Source organism: Lepus europaeus, chromosome 17, assembly GCF_033115175.1.
Source record: "Lepus europaeus isolate LE1 chromosome 17, mLepTim1.pri, whole genome shotgun sequence".
NCBI classification, from domain to species: domain Eukaryota; kingdom Metazoa; phylum Chordata; class Mammalia; order Lagomorpha; family Leporidae; genus Lepus; species Lepus europaeus.
The window spans coordinates 59,861,373-59,878,175 of record NC_084843.1 but is presented as its reverse complement, the minus strand read 5'-3'; the positions used below and the strand labels follow the sequence as shown (position 1 = coordinate 59,878,175).

At 59.7% G+C, this 16,803-nt stretch overlaps 1 protein-coding gene across 4 annotated transcripts in view; it reads right to left on the bottom strand.

Annotated features, from left to right (window-relative positions):
* ADAMTS14 (ADAM metallopeptidase with thrombospondin type 1 motif 14) overlaps nucleotides 1-13,624 on the bottom strand; it is a 72,905-nt gene extending 59,281 nt beyond the window's left edge. For all 4 annotated transcript variants that reach the window (XM_062214742.1, XM_062214743.1, XM_062214744.1 and 1 more), the window contains exons 1-2: nucleotides 13,522-13,624; nucleotides 11,579-12,000 (exon numbers count right to left, since the gene is read on the bottom strand). In XM_062214742.1, coding sequence (XP_062070726.1) covers nucleotides 11,579-12,000; nucleotides 13,522-13,603 — 504 coding nt within the window. In that variant the 5' untranslated portion in view covers nucleotides 13,604-13,624. The remainder of the gene's footprint in view (nucleotides 1-11,578; nucleotides 12,001-13,521) is intronic.
* Between the last annotated feature and the right edge of the window lie 3,179 nt (nucleotides 13,625-16,803).

Genomic DNA, 16,803 nt, shown 5'->3' with positions numbered 1-16,803 from the left:
CTGGCCGAAGGTGGTTTTCAAGGAGAAAAAGGAAACGTGGAGAAAACAGGTTGGAGGGAAATGTAGCCTACTGTTGGGAAGGTGTCTCCTCCTCTTCACACCTGCAGGTATCTTTCTAACTTTTCTGATCTCCTGATCCGAGAAGCAAGCCCCTTCGGCACAGACGTGCACCCTCTGCGAGGGACAGACAGAATGCATCCCTGCCCTCCCTAGGACGAAGCTCTCTACAAGGAACACAACACCGCCCTCCAAACCTTCCTGCAGTCACAGGAGCTGCACTGCGGAGGGGACACCAGCGCCCCTCCCCTTTCAAGCCTCAGTCACAGCACCTGAGGCGCACGGAGTGAGGTCAGCAGCAGGGAACGCCCCTCCTGGGGCCAGGCCCAGAGGGAAGTAGGGGCCATCTCCTCGCCTGCCCACCTCGGCCCCTGTAACTGACCCCAGCTTCTCTGTCAAATACACGGCGGACTCTGCAGGAGGCCAAGCAATGGTTCCCACCCCACAATGCTCTTAAAGTCATTGGGGAATTTGCAAAACGACCGTCACCCACGTCACAGCCCAGGCCACAGGACCAAATCTCAGTGGGTGAAGCTTGGGCATCAGTGTCTCGGAGCTGTCCAGGCGATTCTGATGCATAGTCCGGGCTGACAACACTCATGTAAATGCCAGAGGCTCCCAAGGGGCGGCACTCAAAGGAATGTGTAAGTGGTCACCCGCGTCTCACAAAGAGGGCAGCAGCCGCAGAGCGAGTTCCTCAGAATGGACGAAGGGAGTAGAAGTGAGTGGACAATAGCGATGGCCCAGAACAGGGGCAGCGGGAGGAGCCCAGAGAGGCTGGCTTGGCGCACGCCCCTTGCATCATGAGCATCTCCCCAGGCTGAGCAGACCCGAGGGTCATCTGGACAAAGGTGCTTATCAGAGCCTAACCCCCCACCCCCACAAGGTGCAACACCTCCTAAAATTGCCCCAAGAGGAAGGCAGTGGGTGGGGGTGGCAGAGGAGGGTCGGGAGGTGGCAGGGGCCCAAAATCTGCTGGGGAGCCAATCGCAAGTCAGTGACATCACAGCTACCCAAGCCGGGGAATCCCCAGGGCAGAGGAGGCCAGTCATCAGGAATACCTCTATGCCAATGTTGTTGATGAGGATGGTGATGATGACGAAGGTGACAAGGAACTCTGTCCTCTGAGAACAGGTCATCGTAAGCTTGGTAAACGGGACTGAAGGAGGAGTGGTCACTTTGCATTTCTACCCTCACCCCATGTCCCCAGCGGCAGGGTCCCTGCATAGAGGCAGGGCAGCATTCATGTCTGCTCAGAGACTGTGCTGCCACAGGCCCTGCCCTGGTGCCTGGCCGCAGGCAGGGCAGACCATGCCAGACTGGTAGCCACCCCCAGTTTCCATTCTGCAGGGCCCAGGAGTCACGTCGCCTGAGGCTTCGCTTACCCCCACCAGCCCCCACCCCCCACTATCACCACCACAGCCCACCCTGCTCAGGCCAGGAGCTCTGCCTGGCCCCCTGCTTGGCCCTGAGTCCTGGCAGTGGCTGTGGCTCCGGGAAGAGGAGACAGGAAGCAGCCCTCAAGCGCCAGGAGGCAGCATGGCTGCCAGGCCCTGGCTGAGGGCCAGCTCCCTGCTTCCAGACCCTGCAGTCTGCATCCTATGGCTCAGATGCAAGCCAGCGGGTGGTGGCACAGCACCAGGGATGGGAGCAGCCGGTGCCTTCCCAGCCAGGCCTCCTCTCCAACCCAGCCCTACAGCAGCCTGCCCCAGCATGGGGGCGACTGGGCCTTGAACCAGGCCTCCCCCGGGTGAAATCACACATGTAAATGTTTATCATTGCGTCTGACACACACCAAGGTCTGCAGTGAGCAACAGAGAGGGCCTTGGTGTGGCCGGCGCCATGGCTCAACAGGCTAATCCTCCGCCTAGCGGCGCCGGCACACCAGGTTCTAGTCCCGGTCAGGGCACCGGATTCTGTCCCGGTTGCCCCTCTTCCAGGCCAGCTCTCTGCTGTGGCCCGGGAGTGCAGAGGAGGATGGCCCAAGTGCTTGGGCCCTGTACCCCATGGGAGACCAGGAGAAGCACCTGGCTCCTGCCTTCGGATCAGCGCGGTGCGCCGGCCGTGGCGGCCATTGGAGGGTGAACCAACGGCAAAGGAAGACCTTTCTCTCTGTCTCTCTCTCTCACTGTCCACTCTGCCTGTCAAAAATTAAAAATAAAAAAAAATAAAAGAGAGAGGGCCTTGGTGGTGTCTAGGGCAGAGGCTTCAATGGGGAGTGATGAAACCCGAGACACCTGGGTCCCTGCACCAGCAGCTCTGGCTCCACACGCATGGCCCTGACAACACCCTGACTCAGGGCATCGTTGGTCTCCCCGGCAGAGCTTGGGAGAGGCAGACGAAACCTGCTACCCAGAAAGCACCAGCAGTCGTGGCATGTGACTGTCCCCGGCCGTGTGCAGGAGCCGGCCCCACAGCACGGGTTCCAGATGTCCAAGAACTCTGACACGTGACTGTCAGCAATGAAGCCAGCAGGTTCCCCGCTCACTGCACGTGCTCACGGACGTCCCTGCAGTTTGCTTCTCCTCAACCTTTGCCTGCAAGAGCCCTCCAGTGTCAACCATTCATCCATGGCCAAGCAGGCTCCGTCCTAGGTGCCGGCGATGTGGCCAAACCTCCCTCTCCACAGGGAGTCAACAGGAGGGTGTGAATAAGCAGAACTGCGTGGCGCCAAGTGGAAACCGCCACGGCAGAAAGGGGGCAGAGGACAGAGAACCGGAGATGCAGATTTTAAATGCGGTCATGGGGAGGCAGTTACCACGAAGGTGATGTCTGAGCAGGAGCCGGAGGGAGCTGAGGCCGGTGCTGTGGCACAGTGGGATAAGCCATGGCCTGTGACACTGGCCTCGCATATCCAAGTACCAGTTCAAGTCCCGGCTGCTCCACTTCCAATCCAGTTCCCCGCTAAAGCACCGGAGGGAGCAGTAGTAGATGGCCCAAGTGCCTGGGCCCCTGCACCCATGTGGGAGCCCCAGATGGAGCTCCAGGCTCCTGGCCTCATCCTGGCAGCTGCTGCAGCCATCTGGGGAGTGAACCAGTAGATGGAAGATGTCCCTCTCTCTCTCTCTCTCTCTCTCTCTCTGTTTCTGTCACTCTGTCATTTAAATAAATAAATAAAGCTTAGAGAGAGAAAGAGACAGCGTAAGGGAGCTGAGGGCAGGCCTGGCAATACCCAGGGAGGAGGATGCCCCGCAGAAAGACAGGAAGGAGACAGGGAGAGTGAGTCACCCAGAACCTGGCCGCCTCCCCCACGGAGCACTGTGACTCAGGGCAGGACCTGGACGCTGATGGTGGCTGAGACTGCAGGGGGCCATCCCCGGGGCCATCACTCTCATTGTGCCTGGCTGGTTTCCCTGTCAGAGGCACCAGCAACAAAACCCCCACGAGAGCCACGCAGGGCCTGTTCAGCACCAGGAACCCCACGTGCTTCCTTGTGGCCTCCACACCTTGTCTGCCGTGAGCCCCACTGGCCGTGTCCTTCAGCCCGCTCAGTGTCACCCAGCCCTTGCTGCCTCCCGGTGGCTCCCAGCAGGGTGTCTATCCCTGTCCAGATTTGTCTGTCCCTCTTCCAGACGGGCACAGACACTGCTCCCTGTCCCATTACCCCTTTGGAACAAAATCACGTTAAACAAGCATGTTGTGGACCAGGAAGAATGTTTGCAAAGGTGGCTGCAACCGTTCCTCCCAGTCCTGTGCACAAGCTCTTTGCACACCTGTCCTCAGAAGTGGGGTGCAGGGTGGGCATTGGGCCTAGCAGCTAAGATACCCAAGTCGCACACTGGAGTGCCCAGGTTCCACGCCACCTCCGCTCCTGGCTCCAACATCCTGCTAATGCACGCACACCCTGGGAGGAGCAGTATTGGCTCAAGTAAAGGGGCCATGCTATGTGGGAGACCTGGATTGAGTTCCAGGCTCCTGGTTTTGGCCTCAGACCAGCTGTGGCCATTGCAGGCATTTGGAGAATGAAGTAATGAGTCAGCTCTCTCTCTCTCTCTCTCTCTCTCTCTCTCTCTCTCTCTCTGTGTGTGTGTTTGTATGTGTGTGTATGTATATGTCCCTCTGTCTCTGAAATAAGCAAACAGATTTTACAAAGATGCAGAATCCATTTCCCCACTCTTGGAAAATCCTGCCTGTGCTCTCTGTCCGGCAGAACACACGGGAGTGGCGACACACAGCCTCCCCAGCTCAGCCCTGAGAGTTCTTCCCACACCCACCCTCCCCCTGAGAGGAGCGCTACCTGAGATCCCCTGGAAAGAGCAGGTCTCACCTACTGCAGCAAGGAGGCCTCCCAGCCAACAGCCAGCTCCACGCAGGGTGCATGAGGGAGGCCGGCTGGAATGCTCCAGCCCAGCCAGCCCAGCCCCGCCCCCCGCTGACTGCACCCAGGAGCAGCCCCCCTCAGCCAACCTACAGAGTGGCAGGAAGAACACCATGGCTAACAGACATCACACAGCTCCCCCACACTGCCCAAGTGCCCATCTACCCCAAGAACGTAGCCAGGGTCCAGGTACCCCCACCACAACTGCTGCCCTGGCCCGTGGTCCCCAGGCCCCCCTTCCACGGTCACTCTGGTTGGGGGTGGGGGACATGAGAAGCGGCTCCCTTCCTCTCCAGAGTCCATCTTTTATTCACATGCCGCGAACACAAATTCTAACAAGAGGTGCGGTGCTTCTCCGGGAGCAACCGTGTCACACAGCAGCCAAGCCCGGAGACGATCGCTTGCTGGGGCAGGCAGGATGCCCGCAGGGAGCGGATGCACAAGCACACATCGGGAGGGCTCCAGGCTCCCCACCTGACCCCCATGCAGGGAGCTCTGTCACAGCAGTGCAGACAGGGCTTGGCCTTGGATTTGTATCAGATTACACTGATGATCTGCAGGATCTCTAACTGTGTGTAATACATACATCACTTTTTTTTTTTTTTTTTTTTTTTTTTTTTTTTTTTTTTTTTGGACAGGCGGAGTTAGACAGTGAGAGAGACAGAGAAAAAGGTCTTCCTTCCGTTGGTTCACTCCCCAAATGGCCACCACGGACAGCACTGCGCCAATCCGAAGCCAGGAGCCAGGTGCTTCTCCTGGTCTCCCATGGGGTGCAGGGCCCAAGCATTTGGGCCATCCTCCAGTGCCCTCCTGGGCCACAGCAGAGAGCTGGCCTGGAAGAGGAGCAACCGGGACAGAATCCGGCGCCCCGACCAGGACTAGAACCTGGTGTGCTGGCGCCGCAAGGTGGAGGATTAGCCTAGTGAGCTGCGGCGCCAGCCATATATCACTTTTAATTACTAGAATAGTCAGTATAAAAAGCTAAGAAATAGGAGCAGGCCCTTGGTCCAAGAGTTAAGACACCAGTTAAGAAACCTATGTCCCATAATGGAGTGCCTGGGTTTGAATCTCAGCTCCATCTAATGTGCACCCTGGGAAGCAGCAGTGTGGCTCAAGTCCTTGGGTCCCTCCACCCAAGAGGGAGACCTGGATTGAGCTCCTGGCTCCTGGCTTCCATCTGGCCCAGCTCTGACTATTGTAGGCATTTAGGGAATGAACCAGTAGATGGGTTGCGTTCTCTCTCTCTCTCTCTCTCTCTCTCTCTCTCTCTCTCTCTCTCTCTCTGTCTCTTCTGCCTCTTAAATAAATTTTAAATCAAATATGTTACTACTGGGGCCAGTGCTATGGCACAGAGGGTAAAAGCTCTGCCTGCAGTGCTAGCATCCCATATGAGCACTGGTTTGAGTCCCAGCTGTTCCTCTTCTGATCCAGCTCTCTGCTATGGCCTGGGAAAGCAGTATAAGATGGCCCAAGTGCTTGGGCTCCTGCACCCACGTGGGAGACCTGGAAGAAACTCTGGGCTCCTGGCTTCAGATCAGCCTAGCTTCAGCCATTGAGGCCATTTGGGGAGTGAACCAGCAGAGGGAAGATTCTCTCTCTCTCACTGCATCTGCCTCTCTGTAACTCTGCCTTTCAAATAAAATAAATAAATATTTTAAAAAATAAGAAATATATTACTATTACTAAGCACTGAAATAATCCCCACGTTGAAGGCCCCCCACACACCAGATCTCATTGAATCCTCCCATAGAGAGCTGCTCGCTCCCCTCCTTAGAGACCAGGGTACACGGCCAGCGGGCAGCAGCATGAACATAGCCTGCACCCCTGCCTGGGCTGTGTCTCTCTGAGGACTGCTGGCAGCGCTGTCCCGGGGCCTTTCTGGAGCAGCTCTGTTGGGACGGTCCACACACCACGTAGCTCACCTGCTGAACACGCACAGCTCAGCAGTTTCTAGGACGTGCATGGCGTCATACAACTGCCACCACCTCAGTGAGTTCTAGAACATCCTCAGCACCCCGCAGTCAGTGCCTCACTCCCTATGTAGTCCCATTTTTAAAAAGGATTTATTTTATTTTTGCAAAAATGAAAGAGAGAGATCTCCCATCCTGTATTTCACTCCTCTGGCTGCAATGGCAGGGGCTGGGCCATGCTGAAGCCAGGAGCCTGGAGCTTCCTCTGGATCTCCCACATAGATGCAGGGCCCCCAGATACTTCTGCCATCCTCCACTGCTTTCCCAGGGCATTAGCAGGGAGCTGGATCAGAAGTGGAGCAGCCAGGACTTGAACCGGCACCCATGTGGGATGCTGGTGTCCCAGTGGCTGCCTAACTTGCTGCACCACAGCTCTGGCCCCTGCCATTCCCACTTTAAAGATGCAGGGCTGCAGGGCTGAGGCTAGAGAGTGTCCGTGAGCGTTCCTTGCCTCCTCCCCATGCCATCTGCCTGGGTCTACTCCATGTAACCCGTCACAAATGCAGGACCTCCAAGTAGAAAATGGAAGCAGATGTGCGAAGTCCTACACGTGTGGCTGCTTCCACGCCAGGTCTGACTCCCAGAGGCACTGCAGGCAAAGGGGGAAGCCCCAAGCAGCCAAGCACAGGGTGCCGAGGCCCAGGACCCAGGGACACCAACAGGGAAGCTGCCTTCAGGAGGCTGGCAGCCCGGGTTCCAGAGGGACACAGTGAAGGCACAGCCCCATGAGAAGCGAGGACCCCTCTCAGCTGACGCCTCCCTCACCCTGCAACCCCTCGAGGACCCACAGAGAGCCAGCCCTCACCCCAGGCTCCCAGGTTCCTCCCAGATACAGAGCATCCGCAGCTGTGGCGCATGACCCATCAGGTCACTGCTGTTCCCTGGGCACACTCAAAGTCTGGGAGCCTCAGTCCCGACAGCATCCCTGGCCAGCTGCTCCCAACCCCACAGGGAACTGCAGGGAGGACTGGGCCTCCCCCTATCAGGACTGCCTGGGTCAGTCGTCCTCCCAGAACTTTCTTCCACGCTTATGTTTGAACAGGCTGCAGCCAATGCCACCTCCACCATGTAGCCCACCTAGATGTTCCAACCAAAAGCAAAGGGTCCTGCCTCTCGCAGGATGGTAATCGGTCTGCCTTTATGTCAGGGTCCCTGCGTCTTCATCCCTGGATCCCTGTCTATGTCGTCCCCCAGCTACGCCACAGTGGTCCTCCAGAGGAGTGGGTGGGAGGCAGTATAAACAGCTCTGGGCATGAATGCACTGCCAGGCACAGAACCCTCCCATGTCGGTCCCAGGGTCCCACAGGTGAGCAGTCCCAGACAACGGCAGGAGAAGAGGAAGGGGTGACGGCTGCTGCCGCCACTAAGGCTTCCAGCTGCAAATGAGGCTTAAGCCACCAATCCAGGCCCCACACTTCGCAGCTGAGCAGCAAACGCGCCAGACAGCGGCAAGTCTCTGCCCACTCAGGGGTGTTCATGCAGACTGGGGACCACCACGTGGTGCATCTGGCTGTGAAAGGCTAGCTCGGGGACTGGCCACGCTCTTCCCTGAAGCTGCAGCCCAGCCCAGGCCTGGCACGGAGCAGGCCCAGGGACCAGCCGGGGAGAGAGGGGGTCAGCTTCTGGCTTACAGACTCCTCCAGCCAGGCCTGCACTGAGCTTATTCGCAGCAGGCCACAGGGGCCCGGAGAGGGAGGGCGCTGACTCAGAGGCACACGGCCAGGTCACCACCCCCGGCCCAGCCTCTGTCAGAAACAGGCTGCCCTGTCCCTGCTCCGTGCCCCTGCCAACCCTGCCCTCCCTTCCAGGTCAGGCCAAGGCCACCTGCCCCGCGTGCCCTCTGGGACCCCCCCCCTCCAGCCCCCTGTGGCTCGGCGCACCCTCCCCTGCCTGACCCACACCCACTTGCTAAAGCTCTTCCCTTCGCCCACAGTACCCTCCCCACCCTCTGGCCCCAGCAAACCCCTATTCAACTCTCAAGGCCCAGTTCCAATGTCACCTCTGACACCCAAGAGGACAATCGCTCCCTTTTACTGAGCACCCACTCCACTGGGTCCTAGAGAACCAATAATGAAAGTTAAAGCTGTCCGTGGGGCCCCTCCTTGGCACCCAAGTTCCTCAAGGACAGGGCTGATGCCCTATAAAGCAGGGGTGAGGACCAGCGCTGTGCACACCTCCTCGGACTGTGGGGCGGCAGAGGGGCTCTGCGGACCACCAAGGCCCAGCTCACAGGAGCCGCCTCCCCTACTCAGTTTTCTCATCTATAAAATGGGTGGTGTGGACGAATGCACTGGACAGGACACCTCCCACACCTGGGCCACGGGCAGCGCTCACTGCCCTTGCTGCCATCTGTGCTTCTCTTGTTTGCTTCTGCTCTCCCCGTGGACCTTGCCCGGGGCCAGCACCCAGTACGTGCTCTGGAAAGACGGCGCATCTGAGACATGAGAGGAATGAGGTTAAGATCCAGGGACCACATGAAGGGGCAGAGTTAAGTCTTATCAGGCACACTGCACTGTGGCCCCTGAGTGCAAGCTGAGCTGAGCTGGGTCACTGTGAATCAGCCCTTGCTCTCCAGGGCACAGGCAGCTCTGCGTGCGTGGGCTGGGAGTGAGGGCTCAGCCCCGGGACCTGGGGGGAGGCACCCAGATGCCAGACTTCCAGGCTGGCCTCTGTAGGCGGCTAGGGCATAGCAAAGGCCTGGGCCAAGCCTCAGCCCAGAGAAGGCAGGGGCTCCCGTGAGCCCATCCATGGTGGCCTCTGGGCCTGAAACAGCTACTGCAAACGTCAGAGACCCAGGCCCCCTCCGCTAGGGAGCAGCGGCTGCAGGCCCATTTTGGGGGGTGCTTGCCTGAGGCCACCAAGCTAACGAACATATTCACCCAGAGGGCTCCAAACATCAGAAATGGCGTCTGAGCAACCTCATCCCAGGCCCAGCCAGCAGCCCACCTCCGCCAGACGCCAGCCACAAGCCCAGCGCACAAGCTGTCACCGCACACACCGGGCCGTACGGCCTCCAGGCTGCGTCAGGGTCCTGTGCAGCCTGGGTCCCTGCAGCACCGAGCAGCCAGCCATCACCTGCCAGCGGGGTTAACAAGCTGGGTGGGAGGTGACCCACTGGGGGCGACAGCCACCTCTCACCCCCAAGGTTCGGGGCATGTGTTGCCCACCTCCCTGTCCACACCTCACTCCAGGGGAGTCGTCAGACAAGGGCGGCCCGAGCCCTGTCACCCAGGGGCCGCGGTCATCCCGTGTGACAACTTCAGAAAGAAGCCCCGTGTCAGCCAGCCGAGCTGCCTGCCCCGACAAGCGCCTCCTGTCTCTCGCTGCGTGGACACTCCGTGAGTCACCTGACCTTCACTGCAGCTCTGATCGAGGGCTCCCCCGCTCAACCCTACAACCCGGTCTCAAACACTGCTCAGCAGAACCCCTGCTTGCTCACCTGCAAATTGCCATAAAGGACGCAGCCCTTGGGCTTCTCCCCCAGGAGGCAGATTCTGCACCCGACAGGTGCTCAGGTGATTCCAGCACCCGTGCAGCTTTGAGCCCAGCCCCTGCCCAGACCAGGCCTCTCAGTGAGGGCCCAAAAGCCTCAAGGAGGTACAAACTGGTTCTGCAGAAGGCAAAAGAAAACGAGCTCTTTTATATACAAAGTGCCCGCACTCGCACACACGTGCACACACACACCCGTATACACAGGATCTGAGACACTCAATGTATCTCAGGTGTGAACATTTCATAGGGAGGCAGAGATCAAGGGGAAATGGTCTGGAGTGGCTCCCAAGGGGATGATAATAAAAACAGGGTTGACAGGCACTGGCCTAGACACAAACAGCGGACCCGGGCTTGTAACCGTCTTGTGGGGATGGGGAGACGGTAAGGGATGCTCCCCCTGAACCACTCTCTCTCAATGGTCAGAGGGGCGGAAGGGCAAGCGGATGCCTTCTTGGAACCCACCAGCTCACACCTGTTGTCCCCAGCTAAGTAGAGACCCACAAAGAGCCGCCCACCAGCGTCTCAGGCTGCCACACCCGCTCACGAGGGGCTCACACGCCAAGGAGGGAGCCGCACAGGGAGTGAGGGCTGGCAGCAGCGGGCAGTGAGAAAGAGAGAGAGCAAGAGAGAGAGAGAGAGAGCGGCCCACTGTGTGGCCCACATCGTGGCACAGTGGGCCAGGCCGCCAGCTGTGCAGTCAGCATCCTGTCTGGAAGCACCAGCTACTGTGCCTCCGATCCAGCTCCCTGCAAATGCACCTGGGGAAGCAGTGAGGATGGTCCGAGTGCTTGGGCCCCCGCACCCACCTGGGCGACCCAGACGGACTTCCAGGCTCCTGGCTTTGACCTGGACCAGCACCAGCCTCGGCCATTGTGACCCTCTGGGGAGTTAATCAGTGGACAGGAAACCTCGCTGTCGCTCTCTCTCTCTCTCCTCTCTCTCTCTCTTTCTCTGACCGATAAATAAATAAATCAAAAGGAAGAAAGCCAGCCAGCCAGCAGCCCAGCCAGCCACTGTGGTTTCTGGTTTGTAACATGGAGCCAGCTAGCAGGGGCACTGCGCTGTGTGGGAGGAGGAGAGGGTGCTAAAAGGCCTGTGCAGCTGGGACAAGCAGGCTGGCTCTGGGCAGAGAAGAGCAAGGACGTAACACAACAGCAGCAGCAATAACCACATTGGTGGCACGACTGAGCCTCGGCCGCGCGGCAGTCATGGGCCAGACCCCATTACAGCACTCACATCGGCGAGTCAGCGACACGAAGGCAGGGACCAGGTCTGCCCCAGGCACTACAGATCCCTAGCACCTGGAACAGTAGCTACGTGCAGCATGAGGGAGCCCTCCTCTTATGCACAAGGGGAAGAGCCCTGGAGAGGTCAACTCGCCCACATCCCCACGGCTAGTGGGAGGCACAGGCGCCATTCAAAGCCCAGCAGCCGCCAGAGCCCGCCTCCTCCCCCTCCCCCAGTGGTGTTGGGGCCCAAAGCCAAGCAGCCTGAAGTCCAAGCAGACCCATGGAGGGTGAAGGGTGGCCCCACCCCCGCCAGACAGAACGCAGCCCTGGTGGCCAGCAGACACATGTGCACTCTCTCTGGGAGGCAGCACTGCCCCTGACTTCGGCCACACTGTACCACATGCCCATAGGAATCCCAAACACAGCAGAGGCAAGGAGGGAACCGTGTGAGCCAGGACTGGGTGGGGTAGTTCACAGCTGAACGAGAGAAAAAGTCGTGCCTCATCCCTTACCAATCCATCACAGTTGCTGATAGCAACAGCTGCCCCAGGCATGCCGGTGACACCGCCAGTGTATACACAGTCCTGGTGCAAAGGCTGCCGGAACAGCTCCCGAAAATCCTCCTGCCACTCCACCGAGGCTCCTGGCACCACCAGCCTCCGGTTGGGCCGCAGGTGCAAGTGCAGCTGTTCCCCGAAGACAGTCACGTTGAAGTAGAGGAAGTAGCGCCCGGCCCCGGCGGTCCGCAGGGGGCTGCGAGGCACCCGCAGGTGACCGGAGTGTGACGGCGGTGGGAGTGGACCGTCCATGTCCATACTCCCCACAGAGGCTGCCGCTGGGCCGGATACCACATGGGAGAGAAAGTGGCCCTGGGAATCTGTGCTGCAGGGCACGGTCACACCGAAGTCGCTGAGCTTCCCAGAGAGGCGCAGCTCTGTTGAAGGTAAAGAGAGTCGGCTCAGTGCAGCCCGCACAGGGACGGGGGCAGCCCCAAGCCCACAGGGCAGCCCTGGGCATTGACTTAGGACCCTTGAGCCCAGGCTCCTTAGTCCAGGCTCATTTTTCTACCCGTGGCTTCCCCAGTGACTGCCTTTCCACCCCCAGATGAATGGTGTTCAGATATGTGAGGAAAAAAATTGGCTCCCTGTAGCCCCCAGGCCCTTTTAAAACTTGTTAGAAGAAAACCAATGGTGCCAAGCAGAGACTCGTCACTCTAGCAACAAGGCTTCCGATCCTGGGCATCACCCAGAAACGGTCTGAAATTCCACGAAAGCCCCAGTAGCCAGGAGGGAGAGAAGGCCAGGTCTGCCCAAGCCGCCCCAAGGTGCTGAAGTCACCAGCCCGGCCTGGGGCAGAGCCCTCCTCACCAAGCTCCCAAGAACGCAGCTGGTAAAACAAACACACCTAGAAACCCAGGGGATCTCGGGCACGCGTCAGGGAGAGGGGCGGGGCGGGAGGGAACGCGCCACTCTATTTTTCCAAGGTTAGAAAGAAAACTTTTTCAAGCACTACAGTGGCTGCTGAGACTTCTGGAAAGCCCAGCCCCAAGCTGACTAAATATAGATCTTCAAAAATAAAGAGACCCAGGGGGTGACCTGCCCACTTGGGCTGAGTGAAGTATGAGGTCACGGCCCCATGCTCCAGGCCACAGGCCAGCGCCCCATCCTCACACCGCTCTCCCTGAGCCCAGCCAGGCCGGGGCAGGAATGACAGCTCCCTGGCTTCCAAGCCTGGTGATTCATGGATACGCGTTTGGGAGGAATTTTCATTTCCACACAACCCCATCTCTTGCCTCCGGCTGATAAAACATAGAGAATGAAGTGCTCTGAAAATCCCCTCCACTCAGCGGGGCTCCAGGAGTGCTGATCCCCCACTAGCTCTGCCCCCCACCATTTTGGCAAAGGACCCCCAAGACTGCTGCAAGAAGGGTCCCACTTTGGCACAGGAACAGGACTGGCAGACCAGTGGGCACCCTGCCTGGAAATGTTCATCGAGAAGCCCAGAGCCCCTGGAGGGCACCCGGCTGCGCGGCGAGGGTGGCGGGTCTCAGAACGCTCTGCTGGCCCGAGCCAAGGGCGCGTGGATCTGCAGGCGCGCCAGTACCCGTATTCTCCCGGCAATCACCTGCTAGCCTGCTTCTGTGTGGGACAGCCGGACACTCACCAACACCAGTTGGAGACAGAGCAGTTAGCGGGGAAAAAAAAAAAAGACACACAGAACAGACGAGACAGATACCAGTCCCTAAAGAGACTCGGTGTTCCTCAAATTCTGTCCTGCAGAGAAACCTCGGGGTTGTGCGGATCGCACACGGAGAAGAGAACTCAGCCCTGTCCCGAGTGTGCGCCTTGTCTCGCACCCTTCCGACCGCCGCTCGGCTGGCTCGCGCACCCTCAGGCTGTTCTGATCGCGGGCACCCCAGACCCCTAGCGCCCCTGTGCGCCCGCCCCGCACGCACCTGGGGTCCCGCTGCCCGCGGCGGCACAGAGCGCGCAGTGCAAGGGCAGCAGGCAGGACAGCAGCGCGCCGAACCGAGCCATGTGGCCGTACGGGGACGCGGGCCCGGCAGGCGCCGAGCCCAGAGCCCCAAGCCGCGGGCTGCGGGCAAAGCTGGGGCGCGCCCCGGGCTGCCCGAGAGCCGCTGGAGGGCCTCCGCGTCCTGCCCGCTCGCTCCCGGACCCCCGCGCGGCGCCGCCGCCTGGACCGTTGGCTCCGGGTGCCCCAGGCTGCCGGCGGGAGAGTGGAGCCAGCTGCCGGCCGGTCGCGGTCCGCCTGCGCCGAGAGGCTCCGGGCCGCGGCGGGAGCCTACAAGGGCGGCGGGGCGGGCCGGGGGTGGGCACACCGGGCGGGGCGGGGCCGGGGCGGGGGGCGCCGCGCACCCGGGGGCGGGGCGCGAGGCTGGGGCGAGCGAGCGTGCGTCCGGGATCGGAAGTGCCACGCGGAGCCGGAGCAGGGGCTCCTGCGCACGGGGGCGGTTGTCCCCGCAGACGCCTGGGCTCTTCAGGTTGATGGCCCAAACCCGCTTTCCAAGGCCGCGGCGCCCCGTCTCAGCCGCAGGGCCCGCTTGTTACCTACCGTTCCGGAGCCCCGTTTGGGGGCCGAGGGACGGTGAGCCCCCAGGAGCAAGCCTCTCATTCTTTCTCTCGTGAAATCTTGATGCTGCCACCAACCATCCACCCCTTCGATCTACCCATTCCACAGACTGCGGCTCCCTGGGCCCCAGGGCGCACATCAGGGCTGCGCCAGGCCAGGAGCACGCACGCCGGGCTTCCCAGACAGCCCTGATTCAAATCCCAGCCTGTGTGTCTGCCAAACGGGGGTTACCTGGAGCACAGAACAGAAGCTCAGTAAATGACAGCAGCCCTCCCCGTCCTCCCCTGGCACCAAGGTGGGAAGCAGCAGGAGCCTGAGAGAGGAGGGCCAACGCTGGTGTGGCCACGGTGTGGAAAACAGTTCAGCACTCAGGGCCAACCGCTCTACAGAAAACCGATGCTTTTGCTTTTCTCGGACAGTTTGCAAACAAACTGTATTTCCAGAACTCTGGAGGTGGGGATTGGAGATAGGAGGTTTGGGGTTTTTTTTTTTTTTTTTTCTTTTCTGGAAATTGGCATAAAGACTCCTTCGAGTGGTGTATAGGCTCCGTGGGGCCAGCACGCTCGTGCAGCAGGTCACAGAGCCAGAGGCTGGGTGCCAGGCAGCACCGAGGCGCCCGCTTATTTGGAAATGGCACAACCGGGCGGCTCCACGCTAAGCTGGGAAGAACAGAGTTCCTCTTCCTCCTCCTCCTTCTGCCCCTTTAAACCTGAGGACTCCAGAGCCGGTGGGGTTCTGTGTGTGTGGACTGATGGAGCAAGAATGTGTGTGTGTGTGTGTGTGTGTGTGTGTGAGAGAGAGAGAGAGAGAGAGAGAGGGAGTGAGAGGTGTATGTGGGGGGGAGAAGGGGAGAAGTGTGTGAGAGAGAGAGGGAGAGAGAGGGAGAGAGAGAGGGAGAGATGTGTGTTTGGGGGGGGAGAGGTGTGTGTGAGAGAGAGAGGGAGAGAGAGAGGGAGAGATGTGTGTGTGTGTGTGTGTGTGTGTGAGAGAGAGAGAGAGAGAGGTATGTATGTATGTATGTGTGAGAGAGAGAGGGAGAGGTTGTGTGGGGGGAGGTGTGTGTGCATGTGAGAGAAAGAGAGAGAGAGGGAGAGAGGGAGGGAGGGAGAGATGTGGGGGGGAGAGGTGTGTGTGTGAGAGAGAGAGAGAGAGAGGGAGAGGTTGTGTGTGTGTGAGAGAGAGAGAGAGAGGGAGAGGTGTGTGTGAGAGAGAGAGGCTGTGTGTGCATGTGTGTGTGTGAGAGAGAGAGGGAGAGGGGTGTGTGTGAGAGAGAGAGGTTGTGTGTGCATGTGTGTGTGTGTGAGAGAGAGAGAGGTTGTGTATGTGAGAGAGAGAGGGAGAGGTATGTGTGTGAGAGAGAGAGAGGTTGTGTGTGTGTGTGTGTGAGAGAGAGGTTGTGTGTGTGTGTGTGTGAAAGAGAGAGGTTGTGTGTGTGAAAGAGAGAGAGAGGTTGTGTGTGTGTGAGAGAGAGAGAGAGAAGGGGTGTGTGTGTGTGTGTGTGAGAGAGAGAGAGAGAGAGAAGGGGTGTGTGTGTGTGTGTGTGTGTGTAAGAGGGAGACTGACTGTAGGAGAGGCTGGGACGTGCCCAGGCTGGAGTCATTGGATTCCGGCCCTTCCATTCTCAAGGTCTCAGTTCTCCAAGCTGTCAAGTGGGGACAGGTGGCCCACTGCTTCAGGCCATCACAGAGGAACTCCTCTAGAAAACTCAAGGGCCCCAGCTCCACTCCACCCCCTTCTTCCTGCCTCCAGAGGGCCAGATAGCAGCTGGGCCCCCAGAGCCTGACTCAGCAGCTGAGAGCCCGGGCCTTCCCTGGAGCAGCCTTGGCAAACAGCAGGTAGAACCTCACCCTGTCTCTCTGCCCCGCCCCCTTCCCAGGGGCCACAATGGCTGCTTTTGATGGCAAGTGTTGGTTGCCCGGGCTCCCTCCCACTGAGCAGGGACTCCTTAGGACGTGGGGCATAACTCAGAGTCTGGGACGAAAGTGGAAGGAGAGCAGGGTGGCCCCACTCCTGGGGCTGAACAGGACCAAAGCAAAGAAACGGCAGGCGTTGGCTGGGGACACCCCTGGGAAGCAAGGTCTGGGTTTCCCTGCCTCCTGCTCCGGAGCTGTGCATGGAACACAACGGCTTGGTTGTCTCTGGCGGCAGTCTCCCAACACCTGCCCAGCACCCTTTCTTTCAGTCCCAGGCCCAGGGCAGGAGGATGTAAGAAGCAGGTGCTGCTGGGAGCCAGCACCCAACTGGAAGATGCGGTGCCTGCATGAGAAAGCCCGGAAACCAGGGAAGATGGGGAGGACAGTGCCGAGGGTGGGCAAGCAGCACCACCCGTCCTCATCGGGGGGCTTCCAGGACAGGCGGCGGCGGGGAAGGGTTTGCGGGAGACAGAGACGGGAGCTGAGGCATCCATGGGACAGGCGGAGAGGAAAGTGCCTGGCCCAGGCATAGCCATGAGGACTGGTGGGACCTGAGTGGGTGTCCCGGGCAGGAGACGGACAGGCCGCACTGGGTAGCGAGGCGACCCCGGGAGAGCCCTCGTCCAGGCAGGCAGAGGAGAAGGATGGAGCAGCTGTGTGGTGCTGAGAGGAGGCTGTGTCAAGAGCTTGAGGAGTGGGGAATGAGCTGCCCGGGGCTCGGGCAACCCCAGGGC